Source organism: Halichoerus grypus, chromosome 14, assembly GCF_964656455.1.
Source record: "Halichoerus grypus chromosome 14, mHalGry1.hap1.1, whole genome shotgun sequence".
Taxonomy (NCBI): domain Eukaryota; kingdom Metazoa; phylum Chordata; class Mammalia; order Carnivora; family Phocidae; genus Halichoerus; species Halichoerus grypus.
In genome coordinates, this window is record NC_135725.1 from 6,420,683 (window position 1) to 6,437,642 (window position 16,960).

At 38.1% G+C, this 16,960-nt stretch overlaps 1 protein-coding gene and 1 pseudogene across 2 annotated transcripts in view; one reads left to right on the forward strand and one right to left on the reverse strand.

The window, feature by feature from the left end:
* The window catches only part of JAK2 (Janus kinase 2), a 151,363-nt gene that overhangs the window by 69,637 nt on the left and 64,766 nt on the right, over positions 1-16,960 (reverse strand). For both annotated transcript variants that reach the window (XM_078061495.1, XM_036101216.2), the window contains exon 3: positions 9,124-9,373. In XM_078061495.1, coding sequence (XP_077917621.1) covers positions 9,124-9,343 — 220 coding nt within the window. In that variant the 5' untranslated portion in view covers positions 9,344-9,373. The remainder of the gene's footprint in view (positions 1-9,123; positions 9,374-16,960) is intronic.
* Positions 6,835-6,923, forward strand: LOC118541565 (U5 spliceosomal RNA; annotated as a pseudogene).

Genomic DNA, 16,960 nt, shown 5'->3' on the forward strand with positions numbered 1-16,960 from the left:
AAAAAAATACAAATAAAAATAAAATTATGGAATATAACTAAACTGATACTTAAGAGGGAAAATTGTAGCTTTAATCTGATTATATCAGAAAAATAACAGAATGATCTAAGTTATTTAACTCAATACATTAAAAAACAGAGTAATCTCTAAGACAGCTGAAAGAATGTGACAGCATAGAAGTTAACAGAATAAAGATTTGATAAAGAGAATCAACAAAACAAAAGCTGATTATTTGCAATGACCAACAAAATAAACAAGCTTTTGTCAAATCTGACCAAGAAAAAAAAAAACAGATAAACACTAATGATTTTTTAAAGTATAATTATAGGTTATGAAGACAAAAAGAGAATAAACAATGCCAATAAATTTGAAAATGTAGACAGACAATTTTAAAAACATATATAACTTTAAAAAATGGATTCAAGAACAAAAAACTTCAAAAGAACTATAATATATCCACTTAAAAATATAATGAAGAAGGAAGAGGGGGGAAAGAGAAAGAAGTAACAAGAAGAAAGGAAAAACCACAATTAGGCCCAGACGAAATTTATATGTGAGTTCAACCAAACATGAAAGACAATTCTAATCTTCGGTATACTATTATAGAGAAAAGAAAGAGAGAAAAGGGATACTGACATAATTTGGGAGTTTAGTTTGACCGTGACACCAAAACCAGCCAGACATCATAAACAAACAGACAGAAAAATCCTAAACATTTTAATTAACAGCAAACCAAATCCTATAATGTTTCTTTAAAGAAAATTAAGACAAAGTTCATTTATCTTACAACAGCAGAGATGGCTAAATTGGAAAAATTAATGTAATTCATCACAACAATGAATCAGAGGAAAATCTGAAAATGGCAAAATAATAAATTTGAAAAGTTGTCCAGTGACTACACTGATATGTATTATATTCTTCTATGCAAAGTATCACTTTAAATATTTTATAATAAAAAATCAGGATTAAAAATGCAAAATAAAAGTGAAAATGGCAAAAAATGGATGTAAGTTACTTACAATAGAGCAAATACATGAGTAATAATAATTAATAAACATGTGAAAGGATGGTAATACCTAGCACTGAAGAAAATACAAATTAAAATTATGTGATATCACTTTATACCATTCACCTAGCAAAATTAAGAGGGTAACATCTAGGGCTGATTAGATGATGGTGAAAAGGGACGATGTTACATAATTGCTAGAAATGTCAACCTTTCAACCCAGCAATGTACTCCTAAAAGTACAGTACAGTAGTAAGAAAATGTAAATTCAAGAGTAGAAAAATCGAAAAAAATATGGTAGTACAATCCATGGAGCAGAATATTAGGAAACTCAATAAAAAAAATTAGTGCAAAAGTGTGTGGCTTGAATAGATTTTTCACAATGTATGTTTTCATGATAAAGGCAAGAAGCATAAAATATGATTCCATTTTATAAAATATTAACCTCAAAATTCTCAGGACTGTGTATATAGGAGGGAGGGGTATTATGTTTCCATATATGTTTATATGATCATGGAAAAAACTATAGAAGGACACACAAGAGATTATTGCCCCAGTTACTAGGATGGGACAAAGAGAAAAGGAAGTTAAGAGTACAGTAGAGAATAACCATCTTTTTAAAAAAGAATTCATTAAATAAAAACAGTAAGTCCTCATGTCAAAAAAAAGGGGGGGAAAGGAAAAAAAGAAATTAAAAAAGATACTAATCAATACCAAGATTAGAGTTCATCATGTTAATCACCTTGAAACTATAGAGAATGATGGCTTGTCTTTCTCTGAATTTTAAAATAACCATGACAGGAAATAATGCCATTCAATAACTGGAGAAAGAGTTATTTTATCTGAATACTATTTTGATCTAGGCTAATTATGCACTAAAAAATATTTTAAACTTGAAAATTTGAATAACACCATCCAGTCAGTCAAATAGTCAGCATGGTAATCTCACGTCCCAGTGCCTTGCACATATTACTTCTTTTATCTACCTACCACCTCTCGTCTCCGCACAAAATGCTTCACGCACCCAGTGTTCTAGGTATGTAAGAGACAGAGTAGGAGATGAAAATGCCCAGGAAAGGGCCATAATAGACCTGATATGAAATTACCTTGAGAAGAGAAAATACTGGGAAGAGAATCTTAACAAAAAAGTAGCACTTAGTTTAAATGTAATCATGCAAACAAAATTGTATATGGAATCATTATTCTTAGCACATGATAACAGGGATTTTTTTTAAAAGAAGACAATGGTCATGATTTTCAAACAACAGCATAATCAAACAAGCGGGAAAAGTGAATTCATATCGATGAATCACCAGGATTTTCTTTAAATGACAAATAATGATTTCTTCAAATTGGACTGCATACCTTAATTATAGGTATCAAAATAGGAAAATGAATGTATCTATATAAATTGGCACAAAAGGGTCAGAAAAAAAGGGGGATACACACCAAAAGAAAAATGGTTAAGTCAGCCCTGCAAACAAATAACAAAAGAAAGTGTTTAGTCACACTGATATCTTATTCCAAAATGGCAATTATATATTAATACTTATTTCATTTTTCTTAGTTCATGTTAATTGGGTTGTCCTAGAAAGGATGAAAAAGCAATGACACTGTATTTGAGATATACATTATACTGAAAAACTAGGACCACACAGAAACCTCAGTCATTTTTAACTCTTTCTTTCCCTATACACCAAGTCCAAATTATTTGTATTTTTATTAAAAGCACTTTAATGTGTTTATTTTCCAAGCCACTATCATAACTGTGATTCAGTTCCATATCATTCTAGAGCAAGACCAGTCATCATCCCACTAATATTAAGAGTCCCTATTCCATAATAAGCACAAGAGGGGTACAGGATATATAAAAATAAAAATAGTGCTCAACTTTAGGAACTCACATTGTAGCAGATGACTCAGAGATGCCACTGGGGAACTACAATTCAAAAGGGTAAGTGCAATGATAGTAAAGACAATAAGAAAACAATGAAGTACAGGGGAGAGATGAAAAAGATTCTTTGCTTGACCAAATTTTAGCAAGGCTCCTCTGAATCCTCATACGTTGCTCATACATGTTTTTCCATGTAGAATCAAGTTTTAGCAAGAATCCTAAGTCCATTTAGCAAGAGTTCCCCACCTTTGATATCTAATCAAACTCCTCACCCCTATTATCCACCAGATGATAACTGATGACCTTGGCCTGCCTATGGCAAGAATCATATTAGGCTGGTTGACCCAGAGTCCCCCCAGACTTGATGTCTACTCTTAGTAACTTTCCATTCACCAGTGCCCCAGCCGATCTTTCTCCTTGGCTATAAAACCCCACCTGTTCAGGCTGTATTCAGTCAAGCTCACTTCTATACTAGAATATCTTCCCTATTACAATGGTTTATTAAGTAAAATACATTTTCATCACTTTAACTTCTATTCAGCTCTGGTTTTAACAGAGGTAAAAACATTTATCAAGAGAGTCAAATGAAGTAAAGACTTCAATGAAGGCTTCTGAAGAGGTAATGCATAAACTGAAAGCACAGGAGGATTTAGCTATTCAATGTAAATGCAGGCAGGATACATAAAATGTATATAAACAGAGGATCAGCTGTAAATGCTCCTGAAGCTAAAATAGCTAAACAGAAAAGAAAAGAGAGGTGTTATATAGCATAACGCTACAGACAGGATGAGCATATAACCTGGCTGGACCAAGATAGGTTTGGTTTGTCTACTGTTCCAGCATAATTATTAATAGCATATCTTTTTATCTCAAAAGTATCCCAGTTTAAACAGTGATAATCTATATAGCATTAGCTTAAAGTCTGATATGAGTTAAGTCTGTGCTCAGCCATTTACTAGCTAGGTAAACTTGTGGTAGTTAATCTAAGCTTATACTTCATCATCTAAAGAATAAGGACAGAAAACTGAGTTCAAAGGATAGTCGGAAGGATAAAATGCCATAATATGAATAAAGTACTTAGCAAAGTACATGGCACATAACATGGGTTCCACTGTAAAGATCCCAAGAGTAAATCCTAACTGGGCTTTATAAACTATATAAATAAATAGTTTCTTTGTTCTCCCTAACTGAATGAGCTAGAATGAACTATACCAGTACTTTTCAAAATTTAATGTTCATCATTATAACAACCTGGAGACTGTCTTTCGGCTTCCATGGTTTTTGTTGAAAAGCTTGAAAAGCATGGTTATTCACTGATCCTGGGATGGGACCTGAGATACTGCATTTCTAACAACCTCCCTGGCGATACTGATACTACTAAACCATGGACCAACAGAGGGCTTTAACAGCACACAATATACTACTATAGAAAACAGAATCAGTCGAGGGCGCCTGGGTGGCTCAGTTGGTTAAGCGACTGCCTTCGGCTCAGGTCATGATCCTGGAGTCCCAGGATCGGGTCCCGCATCGGGCTCCCTGCTCAGCAGGGAGTCTGCTTCTCCCTCTGGCCCTCCCCCTCTCATGTGCTCTCTCTCTCTCTCAAATAAATAAATAAAATCTTTAAAAAAAAAAAAAAGAAAAAGAAAAAGAAAACAGAATCAGTCGACACAAAAACAAGTCAATAAAAGTACCCAAATTGAAGGACAAAAAAATAACAGAATGGAAATAACTGAAGACAGTATAAAAGGCATTTAAGACCTGTCAAATGGACCTAATTTACATGTCCCTGAAAGGCCAAGAATTTTCCAAAGCTAAACAGATACTGACCTACAAATTCAGCAAGATCAGAGAGCCCAAAGCAAAATAAAGACAAAGATAACAACATATAGGTACACCACAGGCAAACTGCTGAAGATGAAGAACAGAAAGAAAAACCTTAAAAGTAACCAGAGCGTAGAAACATATTACCTTCAAAGGAGAAATAAAAGACTAATAGGCAGCTTTTCAACAAAAACCATGGAAGCCAGACAATGAATGAATAGAACATAGTAAGAACACTGAATGAAGGGGTAGGGGGGAAGCCAGCCAAGAATTCTAGACCCTGTGACAATACCTTTCAAAAAAGAAAGCAAAAAGAAAAGACATTCTCAGATAAATAAGAGCTGAAGGTATCTGTCATCAGCAGATCTGAGATACAGAAATACTAAAAGGAGTTCTTTAGGCTGAAGGAAAATGATGACAGGTAGAAGCATGGGAGTACAGGAAAGAATAAAGAACAAAGGGTAAATACAAAAGAATGACTATTAAAGCAACAATAATGTAAGTGTCCTGTGGGGTTTATGATGCCTGCAGAAATAAAACATATGATAACATTGGTACCAAAAGTGAAGAGAAGTAAATGGAGTTAAACTGCTCTCAAGTTCTTGAATTGTTTACAAAATTATTAACATACGAGCTTAAGACTATAATAAGCCAAAAACGTACATTGTGATATCTAGGGTAATCCTAAAATAACAGTACAAAAACTTTAACACAAAATCTAATAAAAGAGATTTAGAAAAATAAAAAATAAAACAATCTTGAAAAAGAACAAGAAAGTTGGAAAACTCACACTCTCGGATTATAAAACTTACTACAAAGCCGTAATGATGCAGAGAGTATGGTACTGGCGTTAAGACATACAGACACCAGAACTGAAAATCCAGAAACAAACCCACTCATTTAAGGCCAAATAATACTTTGAAAGGGTTCTGAGACTACTGAGCAGGGAAATCACAGCCTTTTCATCAAATGGTGCTGGGATTTGCATGTAGATATTCATTTGTTACTGGCTTTTTACACTTCCTAATATTTACAAGGTTCATCCGTGTTGTATCATGTATTTGATACTATTTAGCTGAATATATTTAGTCATAAAAGAATAATGTTCTAATACATGGTACAACATAGATGAATCCTCTAAATACTATACAAAGTGGGAGAAGTCAGTAACACATAGATATTCACATGCAAAAAAATGACACTGCACCTCCACTTCAAACCAGCTGCAAAAATGAACTCAAAGTGAAGCAAAACTACAACCATAAAACTCCTAGAAGAAACTACAGGGGTAATTCTTCATGAACTAGGATTTGGTAATGGATTCTCAGATATGACACAAAAACACAAGCAACCACAACAAAAATAAATAAGAAGATTTCATTAGAATGAAAAATCTTTGCTTCAAAGAACGCTACCAGAGCCAGACAATGAAAAGACAAAACACAAAATGGGAGAAAAGACTTCCAAATCATATATTTGATAAGGGATCTGTATCTAGAAAATATAACTATTAACAACCCCATAACAAACAAACAAACAAAACCTATTTAAAAAGTGGACAAAGGATATGAATAAACATTTCTCCAAAGAAGATGCACAAATTGCCAATAAGCAATGCAAAGATACTCAAAAGAATTGGTAATCTGGAAAAAAAAATAATCAAAACTATAATAAGATACCATTTTATACCCATTAGAATGGATATAAGTTTTAAAGGTCATATAACAAGTGTTATTAGGGATGTGGAGTAGTCAGAACACTGACACCCTACTGGTATGAATATAAAATGGTGCAGCCACTTTGGAAAACAGTCTGGTAGTTCCTCAAAAAATTAAACATAAGAGTTACCATTTGACCCACAATTCCTCCCCTGGGTATACACACAGAAATGAAATCATCTGTCCGCATTGTACACAACATTGTACACAATGTTCACAGGAACATTATTCATGATAGACAAAGACTAAAACAGCCAAAATGTCCAGCAAATGATCAATGGTTAAATAATATGTGGCATTATCCATAGAGTAGCATATTATTCAGCCATAAAATAATGAAGTACTGACAGATGGTACAACATGGATGAACTTCACAAAAATTGTATTAGTAGAATACTCTGGAGCTTCTCTTCAGATCACATAAATCTTTCACCTTTTACTAAAGATTTCCATGGCAGGGGGCTATTATATATAAGTGTAAGAAGCTAGTAACAAAAGGCCACATATTATATGACCCCATCTATATGAAATATCTAGACAAACAAATGCATTGAGACAGAATATAGATTAGAGGAATGCCTGAGGCTGGAGAGGGATGAAGGGGTTTGAGAGTGATAGCACAGAGTTTCTTTTGGGATGAAAAAATGTTCTAAAATTGACTGGTGATACTAAAAACCACTGAAATGTACACTTTTTATTTAAAAGTATGAAATGTATGATATGTGAATCATTTATCAATAAAGCTTTTTCAAAAAAACACAATGAGATACCACTTCACACCCACTAGTATGTCATTCATCAAAAAGACCAGTAATAACAAGTATTGATCAGGATGCAGAAAAATTGGGACCTTCATACACTGCTGGTGGAAATGTAAAATGATGTAGGTGCCCTGAAAATATTCCGGCAGTTCCTCAAAAGGTGAAGGACAAAGTTACAATATGACTCAGGAATTCAACTCCTTGTCACAAAAAAACACATATGGCATGATTCCACTTACATGAAATGTTCCAAATAAACAAATTCTTAGAGATATAAGCAGATTTGTTGTTGGGGGAGCTGGGAAAGAAATGGAAAATTATTTCTGATGGGTAAGAGGTTTCTTTCTGGGGATGCTAAAAACTGATAGGACAGCTGCATGGTTCTGTGAATATACTAGAAATACTGGATTATTTAACAAAAGATAGAAGAAGAAAGAGAAGGAGGAGAAGATCTCAAAAGCAGCTAAGTAAACCACCAATTACCTAACCACGTGCCAGAACAAAGTCCATCACTAATTAAAGAATACAACAAAATCCAGCAGGCAACAATGTAAATTGCAAATTTACATTACAATATCCAGCATCCAATAAAAAATTGTAGGCATTTGAAAAAGCAGGAAAATATGACCTATAACCAGAAGAAACATCAATCAGTAGAAGGATACCTAGAAATGACAGAGATGGTAGAATTACCAATGAACAAAGTTAAATCAGGTACTGTAATATATTCTATCTAGTAAAGAAGGTAGAGCAAAACGCAAACATGATGAGACAATGGAAACTATTAAAAAGTAATCCAAATAAAACTTCTAAAGACTGCAGAAAAAAGATAAGGAGACATGAAGACATAGCAATAGAAACCTACCATTTTGCCCCTGGAACCCCAAAATTCACATCCTTTTCATATTCAAAATATATTCACTCCATCCCAGCAGCCCCCAAAGTCTTAACTCATTCCAGCATCAACTCAAAAGTCTGAAGTTCGAAGACTCATCTGAATATCAACTAAATCATATTTGGGTGAGACCCAAGGTACCATTCATCCTGAAGCAAACTGCACTCCAGCTGTGAATCTGTGAAATCGAACAATTTAAATGCTTCCAAAATACGATAGGACAGGCATAAGATCTCCAAAAGGGGAACAGAAAAAAAGGAGTGACAGGTCCCAAGCAAGTCTAAAACCCAACAGGGCAAATTCCATTAGACCTAAGGCTCAAGAATAATCCTCTTTGACATGACAATCTGTTCTCCAATCTGTTCTCTTGCCTACAGGACACACTGGGACAAGGTTTCTGTCTTTGTAGCTTTACCAGAGATTGGCACCAAGGCTCCCGGCTGCCCGGCTCCATCCTTTGAAATCTAGGTGGAGGCAGGCAGCCATGCTCCCTGGGCCTGTGCACTCTCCCCTGTTGGAAACAACACACTCCATCAAAGTTTGCTGCCTGAACCCTGTGGCAGGCAGCGGCTGCACCAGGGACTTCGAGAGCTGCACCTGGGGCAACCGAGGAGCTCGGCGCCTGCAGAGACCCCGGTGTGACGCAGCACCAGGTAGCAAACAGGTCTCCAAGCTCTGGCAGCTCTCCCTTTGACAGCACACTGGCATATAAGCATTTAAAAAAAAAAAAAAATAATACGTTATCCATCTACATTGTATTAGAGTAGCATAGTTGAAGTGATGATCCATTAACAAGGAGAAAATAGGTTTTTTTTTTTAAGATTTTTATTTATTTGTCAGAGAGAGAGAGAGCACAAGCAGGGGGAGCGGCAGAGGCAGAGGGAGAAGCAGGCTTCCCGCTGAGCAGGGAGCCCGATGCGGGGCTCGATCCCAGGACCCTGGGATCATGACCTGAGCCGAAGGCAGACGCTTAACTGACTGAGCCACCCAGGCACCCCAAGGAGAAAATAATTTTTTTTAATATTTACCACAAGCTTTAGAAGCAGCAACACAAATTTCTTCTGCAACATACTCCCCAGTTGGAAACTTCAGATACTCTCCTTCAGCTTTCTCAAGAGAATGATAAAGATACACCTGTAGGAGTGGATCTATTTGCTTCACGGGATTCGCATTTCCAGGAATGTCACCATTCTGTTGTACAGGAGATACGGATGTTCCTTCCATTTCTGTCATTGTAAGGCAAGCCATTCCAAACAGAGTTTTATTCAGAACATTTGCCTGTTAAGAAAAAAAACAGTAAGTTACAAAAGAAAGTGATACTGATAAGGCATCCCTCATATACAAAGAAGGCGTCACTGAAAGCAGTGACTTTGTTAAATTCATTAACTGAATATTGTGTACTACTATATACAAAGCACAGTGAGAGACACTGAGATTATAGCCTTCCTGTGGACAAGGACCATAAAGCTGAAGTTTACAAGTTAACTGAGGAAACATAATACAGATATGCAATATTAACAAAACAAACAAAATCAGTCACAGGCAACAGGAGAAGAGATCCCACTAGGCAACATAAATTCTCAATAAATTAATTACTGTGACAATTGCTTACTGGTATCTGGAGGGGGTAAATAACATTTCAAACTGGGTTTAAACTGATGAGTTTTATTAGAGAGGTCACATTTAAAACTGATTCTGTACAACAGACTAGATTTATATGAATGAAAGGCGATCAACATTCTAGGAGAGTAGAACTGTGCTGAGAAGTAGGAAGGTACAAGATCTACTCTAATTTATTGGGCTGAAGTACAGTATTTGAGAAATTATACCATTTAGGAAAGGACTTTAAAAAAAGATATTTGCGGCAAATTGCAACTAAATACATTTTTCCTTGCCTCTTGATAGAGTCCCATTTTGTTGGGGAGAGCAACATACCCCCCTAAGAACTGTTCTTCCCCACAGATGGATAGCCACGTGAACCAGTTTCAACAAATGAGATTTAAGTGGAGGTTGCTGGGTGGTACTTCCAGGAGCACTCCTTAAAAGGAAGCTGACTTGGCTTCCTTTTTGCATTTTGCTTTTCCCCCTTCGCTTTCTTCCTACCTGCCTCTGAGCATAAATATAGGGTAGGGCAATCACTTTAAAACCATGAAGCGGGGAGGGGGGAAAGATGGCAGAGGAGTAGGGGACCCTACTTCAACTGGTCCCCGGAATTGAGCTGGATATCTACCAGACCACTCTGAGCACCCACGAAACCAGCCTGAGATGTAAGAAGATCTGGATCTCTACAAACAGAATATCGCAGGCGGTTGGTTTTGAGGTACGAAGCGGGGAGCCCTGATTCCGCGGGCAGATATCGGAGGATAAATGGCAGCGGGAGGGTGCCTGGCCGTGGGGCTCCTACACCGCCGGTGAGCGACAGCCTCACGCGCTGCGGAGAGGGCACAGACTCGCAGACCGGTAGCGGCGGGGGAAAGGACTTTAGGGCAGCCCCCGGGGCGGAACCCAGAACACCAGGGTCGCACCTGCAAACTATAGCCCCCAGGGCAGAAACCCAGAGCGCGAGGTCCTGCAAGCAAACTGGGAGTGGCTGGCAGTTTTAGAAGCACAAAGGGCAGAAACGTGCCCTGACCTGGAGGCAGGACTGGGGGCGCTGCGGAGGGGCGCACAACCCAGGCCGCTGCAGTTTATAGCAGCACAGACAGAAACGGAGACGGTGTGGCCTGGAGAGCTCACTGAAGAACAGACTGAGGTCTCTCTGCTCTGAGGCAGAGGGTTGGAAACGGTCTCTTCTACTCTGGCTCACAGAAGAGACGCAGAAAGCCGCCAGGGAAAGCCGCCAGAGAACAAAAGCCCCAAAAACTGATTCCCACTGAGCCCATCCCCCGCCACAGGGGCGCAGGGCAACTCCGCCCAAACAGGGTTGCCTGAGTAACAGCCGCGGCAGGCCCCTCCAGCAGAACACAGGCTGGGAAAACAAGAGGCCAGCAACCCTAAGGTCCCAAGAAAATAGGTGCATCTTGCTTGGGTTCTGGTCAATAATTTGGACTCTATACATTCCCTCAAACACCCATCAACAGAATGACTAGGAGGAGGAGCCCCCAAAACAGAAAAGACTCAGAGATTATGACTTATGATGCAGATTTACAAATGGATGCAGATATAACCAAGATGTTGGAGATGGAATTCAGGCTAGCAACTGTGAAGACAATGGCCAGAATGGAGAAATCAATGAATGGCAACATAGAGTCTCTAAGGGCAGAAATAAAAGGTGAATTGGCAGAACTTAAAAATGCTATCAATGAGATCCAATCCAATCTAGATAATCTAACAGCTAAGGTAACTGAGGCAGAAGACAGAATAAGCGAAGTGGAAGACAATATAATAGATAAAAAGGGAAAAGAGGAGGCCAGGGAAAAACAACTCAGAATCCATGAAAATAGAATCAGAGAAATAAGTGACACCATGAAGCGTTCCAATGTCAGAATAATTGGAATCCTGGAGGGAGTGGAGAGAGAGAGAGGACTAGAAGATGTATTTGAGCAAATCGTAGCTGAGAACTTCCCTAATCTGGGAATGAAACAAACATTTGAGTCCTAGAGGCAGAGAGGACCCCTCCCAAGATCAAGGAAAACAAGCCAACACCCTGGCATGTAATAGTAAAACTTGCAAATCTTAGAACCAAGGAAACCATCTTAAGGGCAGTTAGGGGGAAGAGAGTCCTTACGTACAGAGGGAAGAACATCAAAATAATGTCAGACCTATCCACAGAGACCTGGCAAGCCAGAGAAGCCTGGCAAGACATATTCAGGGTACTAAATGAGAAGAACATGCAGCCAAGAATACTTTATCCGGCAAGGCTTTCATTTAGAATGGATGGAGAGATGCAGAGCTTCCATGACTGGCAGAAACTGAAAGAATATGTGACCACTAACCCAGCCCTGCAAGAAATATTAAGGGGGGTTCTATAAAAGGAGAAAGACCCCAAGAGTGATATACAACAGAAATTTACAGGGACAATCTATAAAAACAACGTCTTCACAGGCAACATGATGACAATTAATTCATATCTTTCAATAATCACTCTCAACGTGAATGGCCTGAACGCTCCCATAAAACGGCACAGGGTTGCAGATTGGATAAAGACAGGACCCATCCATATGCTGTCTACAAGAGACTCATTTTGAACCTAAAGATACATCCAGACTGAAAGTGAAGGGATGGAGATCCATCTTCCATGCCAGCGGACCTCAAAAGAAAGCTGGGGTAGCAATTCTTATATCCGACAAATTAGATTTTAAACTAAAGTCTTTAATAAGAGACACAGAAGGACGCTATATCATTCTTAAAGGGTCTATCCAACAAGAAGATCTAACAATTGTAAATATCTATGCCCCCAACATGGGAGCAGCCATCTATATAAGCCAACAGTTAACCAAAATAAAGAGTCATATTGATAACAATACGTTAATTGTAGGAGACCTCAATACTCCACTCTCAGCAATGGACAGATCATCTAGCAGAAAATCAACAAGGAAACAAGAGCTTTGAATAATACATTGGACCAGATAGACCTCATAGATATTTATAGAACATTCCACCCTAAAACAACAGAATACTCCTTCTTCTCGAGCACACATGGAACTTTCTCCAGAATAGACCATATACTGGGTCACAAATCAGGTCTCAACTGATACCAAAAGATTGAGATTATTCCCTGCATAGTCTCAGACCACAATGCTCTAAAACTGGAACTCAATCACATGAAAAAATTTGGCAGAAATTCAAATACTTGGAAGCTAAAGACCACTCCGCTCAAGAATGTTTGGGTCAACCAAGAAATCAAAGAAGAACTTAAACAATTCATGGAAATCCATGAGAATGAAAACACATCGGTCCAAAACCTATGGGATACTGCAAAGGTGGTCCTAAGGGGGAAATACATAGCCATCCAAGACTCACTCAAAAAAATAGAAAAATCCCGAATTCACCAACTAACTCTACACCTTAAAGAACTAGAGAAAAAGCAACAAACGATGCCTAAGCCACACATTAGAAGAGAAATAATTAAAATTAGAGCAGAAATCAATGAATTAGAAACCAGAAACACAGTAGATCAATCAACGAAACTAGAAGTTGGTTCTTTGAAAGAATTAATAAGATTGATAAACCACTGGCCAAACTTATCCAAAAGAAAAGAGAAAGGACCCAAATTAATAAAATTATGAATGAAAGGGGAGAGATCACGACTAACACCAAGGAAATAGAAACAATTATTAGAAATTATTAACAACTATATGCCAATAAACTGAGCAATCTGGATGGAATGGAGGCCTTCCTGGAAACCTATAAGCTGCCAAGACTGAAACAGGAAGAAATTGACAACCTGAATAGGCCAATAACCAGTAACGAGATTGAAGCAGTGATCAAAAACCTCCCAAAAAACAAGAGTCCAGGGCCTGATGGATTCCCTGGGGAATTCTACCAAACATTCAAAGAAGAAATAATACCTATTCTACTGAAGCTGTTTCAAAAAATAGAAACAGAAGGAAAACTTCCAAACTCATTCTATGAGGCCAGCATTACCTTAATCCCCAAACCAGGCAAAGACCCCATCAGAAAGGAGAATTTCAGAGCAATATCCCTGATGAATATGGATTCCAAATCCTCAATAAAATCCTAGCTAATAGGATCCAACAATACATTAAAAGGATCATCCACCACGACCAAGTGGGATTTATCCCCGGGATGCAAGGGTGGTTCAACATTCGCAAATCAATCAATGTGATAGAACACATTAATAAGAGGAGGAAGAAGAACCATATGGTCCTTTCAATTGATGCAGAAAAAGCATTTGACAAAATACAACATCCTTTCCTGATTAAAACTCTCCAGAGTATAGGGATAGAGGGAACATTCCTCAAGTTCATAAAATCCATCTATGAAAAACCCACAGCGAATATCATCCTCAATGGGAAAAAGCTGAGAGCCTTTCCCTTAAGATCAGGAACACGTCAAGGATGCCCACTCTCGCCACTATTGTTCAACATAGTACTAGAAGTCCTAGCAACAGCAATCAGACAACAAAAAGAAATAAAAGGTATTCAAATTAGCAAAGAAGAAGTCAAACTCTCTCTTTTCAGAGACGACATGATACTTTATGTGGAAAATCCAAAGGACTCCACCCCTAAATTACTAGAACTCATACAGCAATTCCGTAATGTGGCAGGATACAAAATCAATGCACAGAAATCAGTTGCTTTCTTATACACTAACAACGCAACTGTAGAAAGAGAAATTAGAGAAACGATTCCATTTACAATAGCACCAAAAACCATAAGATACCTCGGAATAAACCTAACCAAAGAGGTAAAGAATCTATACTCTAGGAACTACAAAACACTCATGAAAGAAATTGAAGAAGACAGAGAAAGATGGAAAAATATTCCATGCTCACGGATCGGAAGAATAAACATTGTTAAAATGTCTATGCTACCCAGAGCAATCTATACCTTCAGTGCCATCCCGATCAAAATTCCAATGACTTTTTTCAAAGTGCTGGAACAAACAATCCTAAAATTTGTATGGAATCAGAAAAGACCCCGAATCGCCAAGGAAATGTTGAAAAAGAAAAACAAAGCTGGGGGCATCACGTTGCCCGATTTCAAGCTATATTACAAAGCTGTGATCACCAAGACAGCATGGTACTGGCACAAAAACAGACATATAGACCAATGGAACAGAACAGAGAGCCCAGATATGGACCCTCAACTCTATGAATAATCTTTGACAAAGCAGGAAAAAACATGCAATGGAAAAAAGACAGTCTCTTCAATAAATGGTGCTGGGAAAATTGGACAGCCACATGCAGAAGAATGAAACTCGACCATTCTCTAACACCATTCACAAAGATAAACTCAAAGTGGATGAAAGACCTCAATGTGAGACAGGAATCCATCAAAATCCTAGAGGAGAACATAGGCAGTAACCTCTTTGACATCGGCCACAGCAACTTCTTTCAAGATACATCTCCAAAAGCTAGTGAAACAAAAGCAAAAATGAACTTTTGGGATTTCATCAAGATAAAAAGCTTCTGCACAGCAAAGAAAACAGTCAACAAAACAAAGAGGCAACCCACAGAATGGGAGAAGATATTTGCAAATGACACTACAGATAAAGGGCTAGTATCCAAAATCTATAAAGAACTTGTCAAACTCAACACCCAAAAAACAAATAATCAAGTCAAAAAGTGGGCAGAAGATATAAAAAGACACTTCTCTGAAGAAGACATACAAATGGCTAACAGACACATGAAAAAATGTTCATCATCATTAACCATCAGGGAAATCCAAATCAAAACCACACTGAGATACCACCTTACACCAGTTAGAATGGCAAAAATGGACAGGGAAAGAAACAACAAATGTTGGAGAGGTTGTGGAGAAAGGGGAACCCTCTTACACTGTTGGTGGGAATGCAAGTTGCTACAGCCACTTTGGAAAACAGTGTGGAGGTTCCTCAAAAATTTAAAAATAGAGCTACCCTATGACCCAGCAATTGCACTACTGGGTATTTACCACAAAGACACAGATGTAGTGAAAAGAAGAGCCATATGCACCCCAATGTTCATAGCAGCAATGTCCGCAATAGCCAAACTGTGGAAAGAGCCGAGATGCCCTTCAACAGATGAATGGATAAAGAAGATGTGGTCCATATATACAATGGAATATTACTCAGCCGTCAGAAAAGATGAATACCCAACTTTTACATCAACATGGATGGGACTGGAGGAGATTATGCTAAGTGAAATAAGTCAAGCAGAGAAAGTCAATTATCATATGGTTTTACTTATTTGTGGAACATAAGGAATAACATGGAGGACATTAGAAGAAGGAAGGGAAAAATGGGGGGGGGGGATTGGAGGGAGAGATGAACCATGAGAGACTATGGACTCTGAGAAACAAACAGGGTTTTAGAGGGGAGAGGGGAGAGGGGATTGGTTAGCCCGGTGATGGGTATTAAGGAGGGCAGGTACTGCATGGAGCACTGGGTGTTATACGAAAACAATGGATCATGGATCACCACATCAAAAACTAATGATGTATTGTATGGTGACTAACATAACATAATAAAATTTAAAAAAATAAAAAAATAAAACCATGAAGCGGGGCGCCTGGGTGGTTCAGTCAGTTAAGCATCTGCCTTCGGCTCAGGTCATGATCCCAGTGTCCTGGGATCGAGCCCCGCATCAGGCTCCCTGCTCGGCGGGAAGCCTGCTTCTCCCTCTCCCACTCCCCCTGCTTGTGTTCCCTCTTTGGCTGTGTCTCTCTCTGTCAAATAAATAAATAAAATCTTAAAAAAAAAAGAATCACCTATCTACCACCAGACATCTTATTATTTGTAAATGAATGCAATCCTAACCGCTATGGTGCAATATTAAGAAAAGTCTGAATATCAGATCAAAGAATTTAAGGGGCACCTGACTGGCTCAGTCAGTAGAGCATGCGACTCTTAATCTCAGGGTCATGAGTTCAAGCCCCACATTGGGCATGGAGCCTACTTAAAAATAAATATATAAATAAATAGATCAGATCAAAGAAGTTAAACTTTATCCTACAGTCAATGATCAATTAGAAAGTTGAAACAGAAACAGTTAAAAAGCTGCTGCAATAGTCTAGGTAGTAGTAAGATCCTGAACTGAAACCGCAACAGCTGAATGATGAATGGTAATATAACAGCAAGAATTCATGCAACCTGGTAACTAACTGAATACAGAAGCCAAGAGTCCAGTCACGGGATGAATAAGTCACGGGAATAAAGGGCACAGCACAAGGAACACAGTTAATGCTACTGTAGTAGCATACA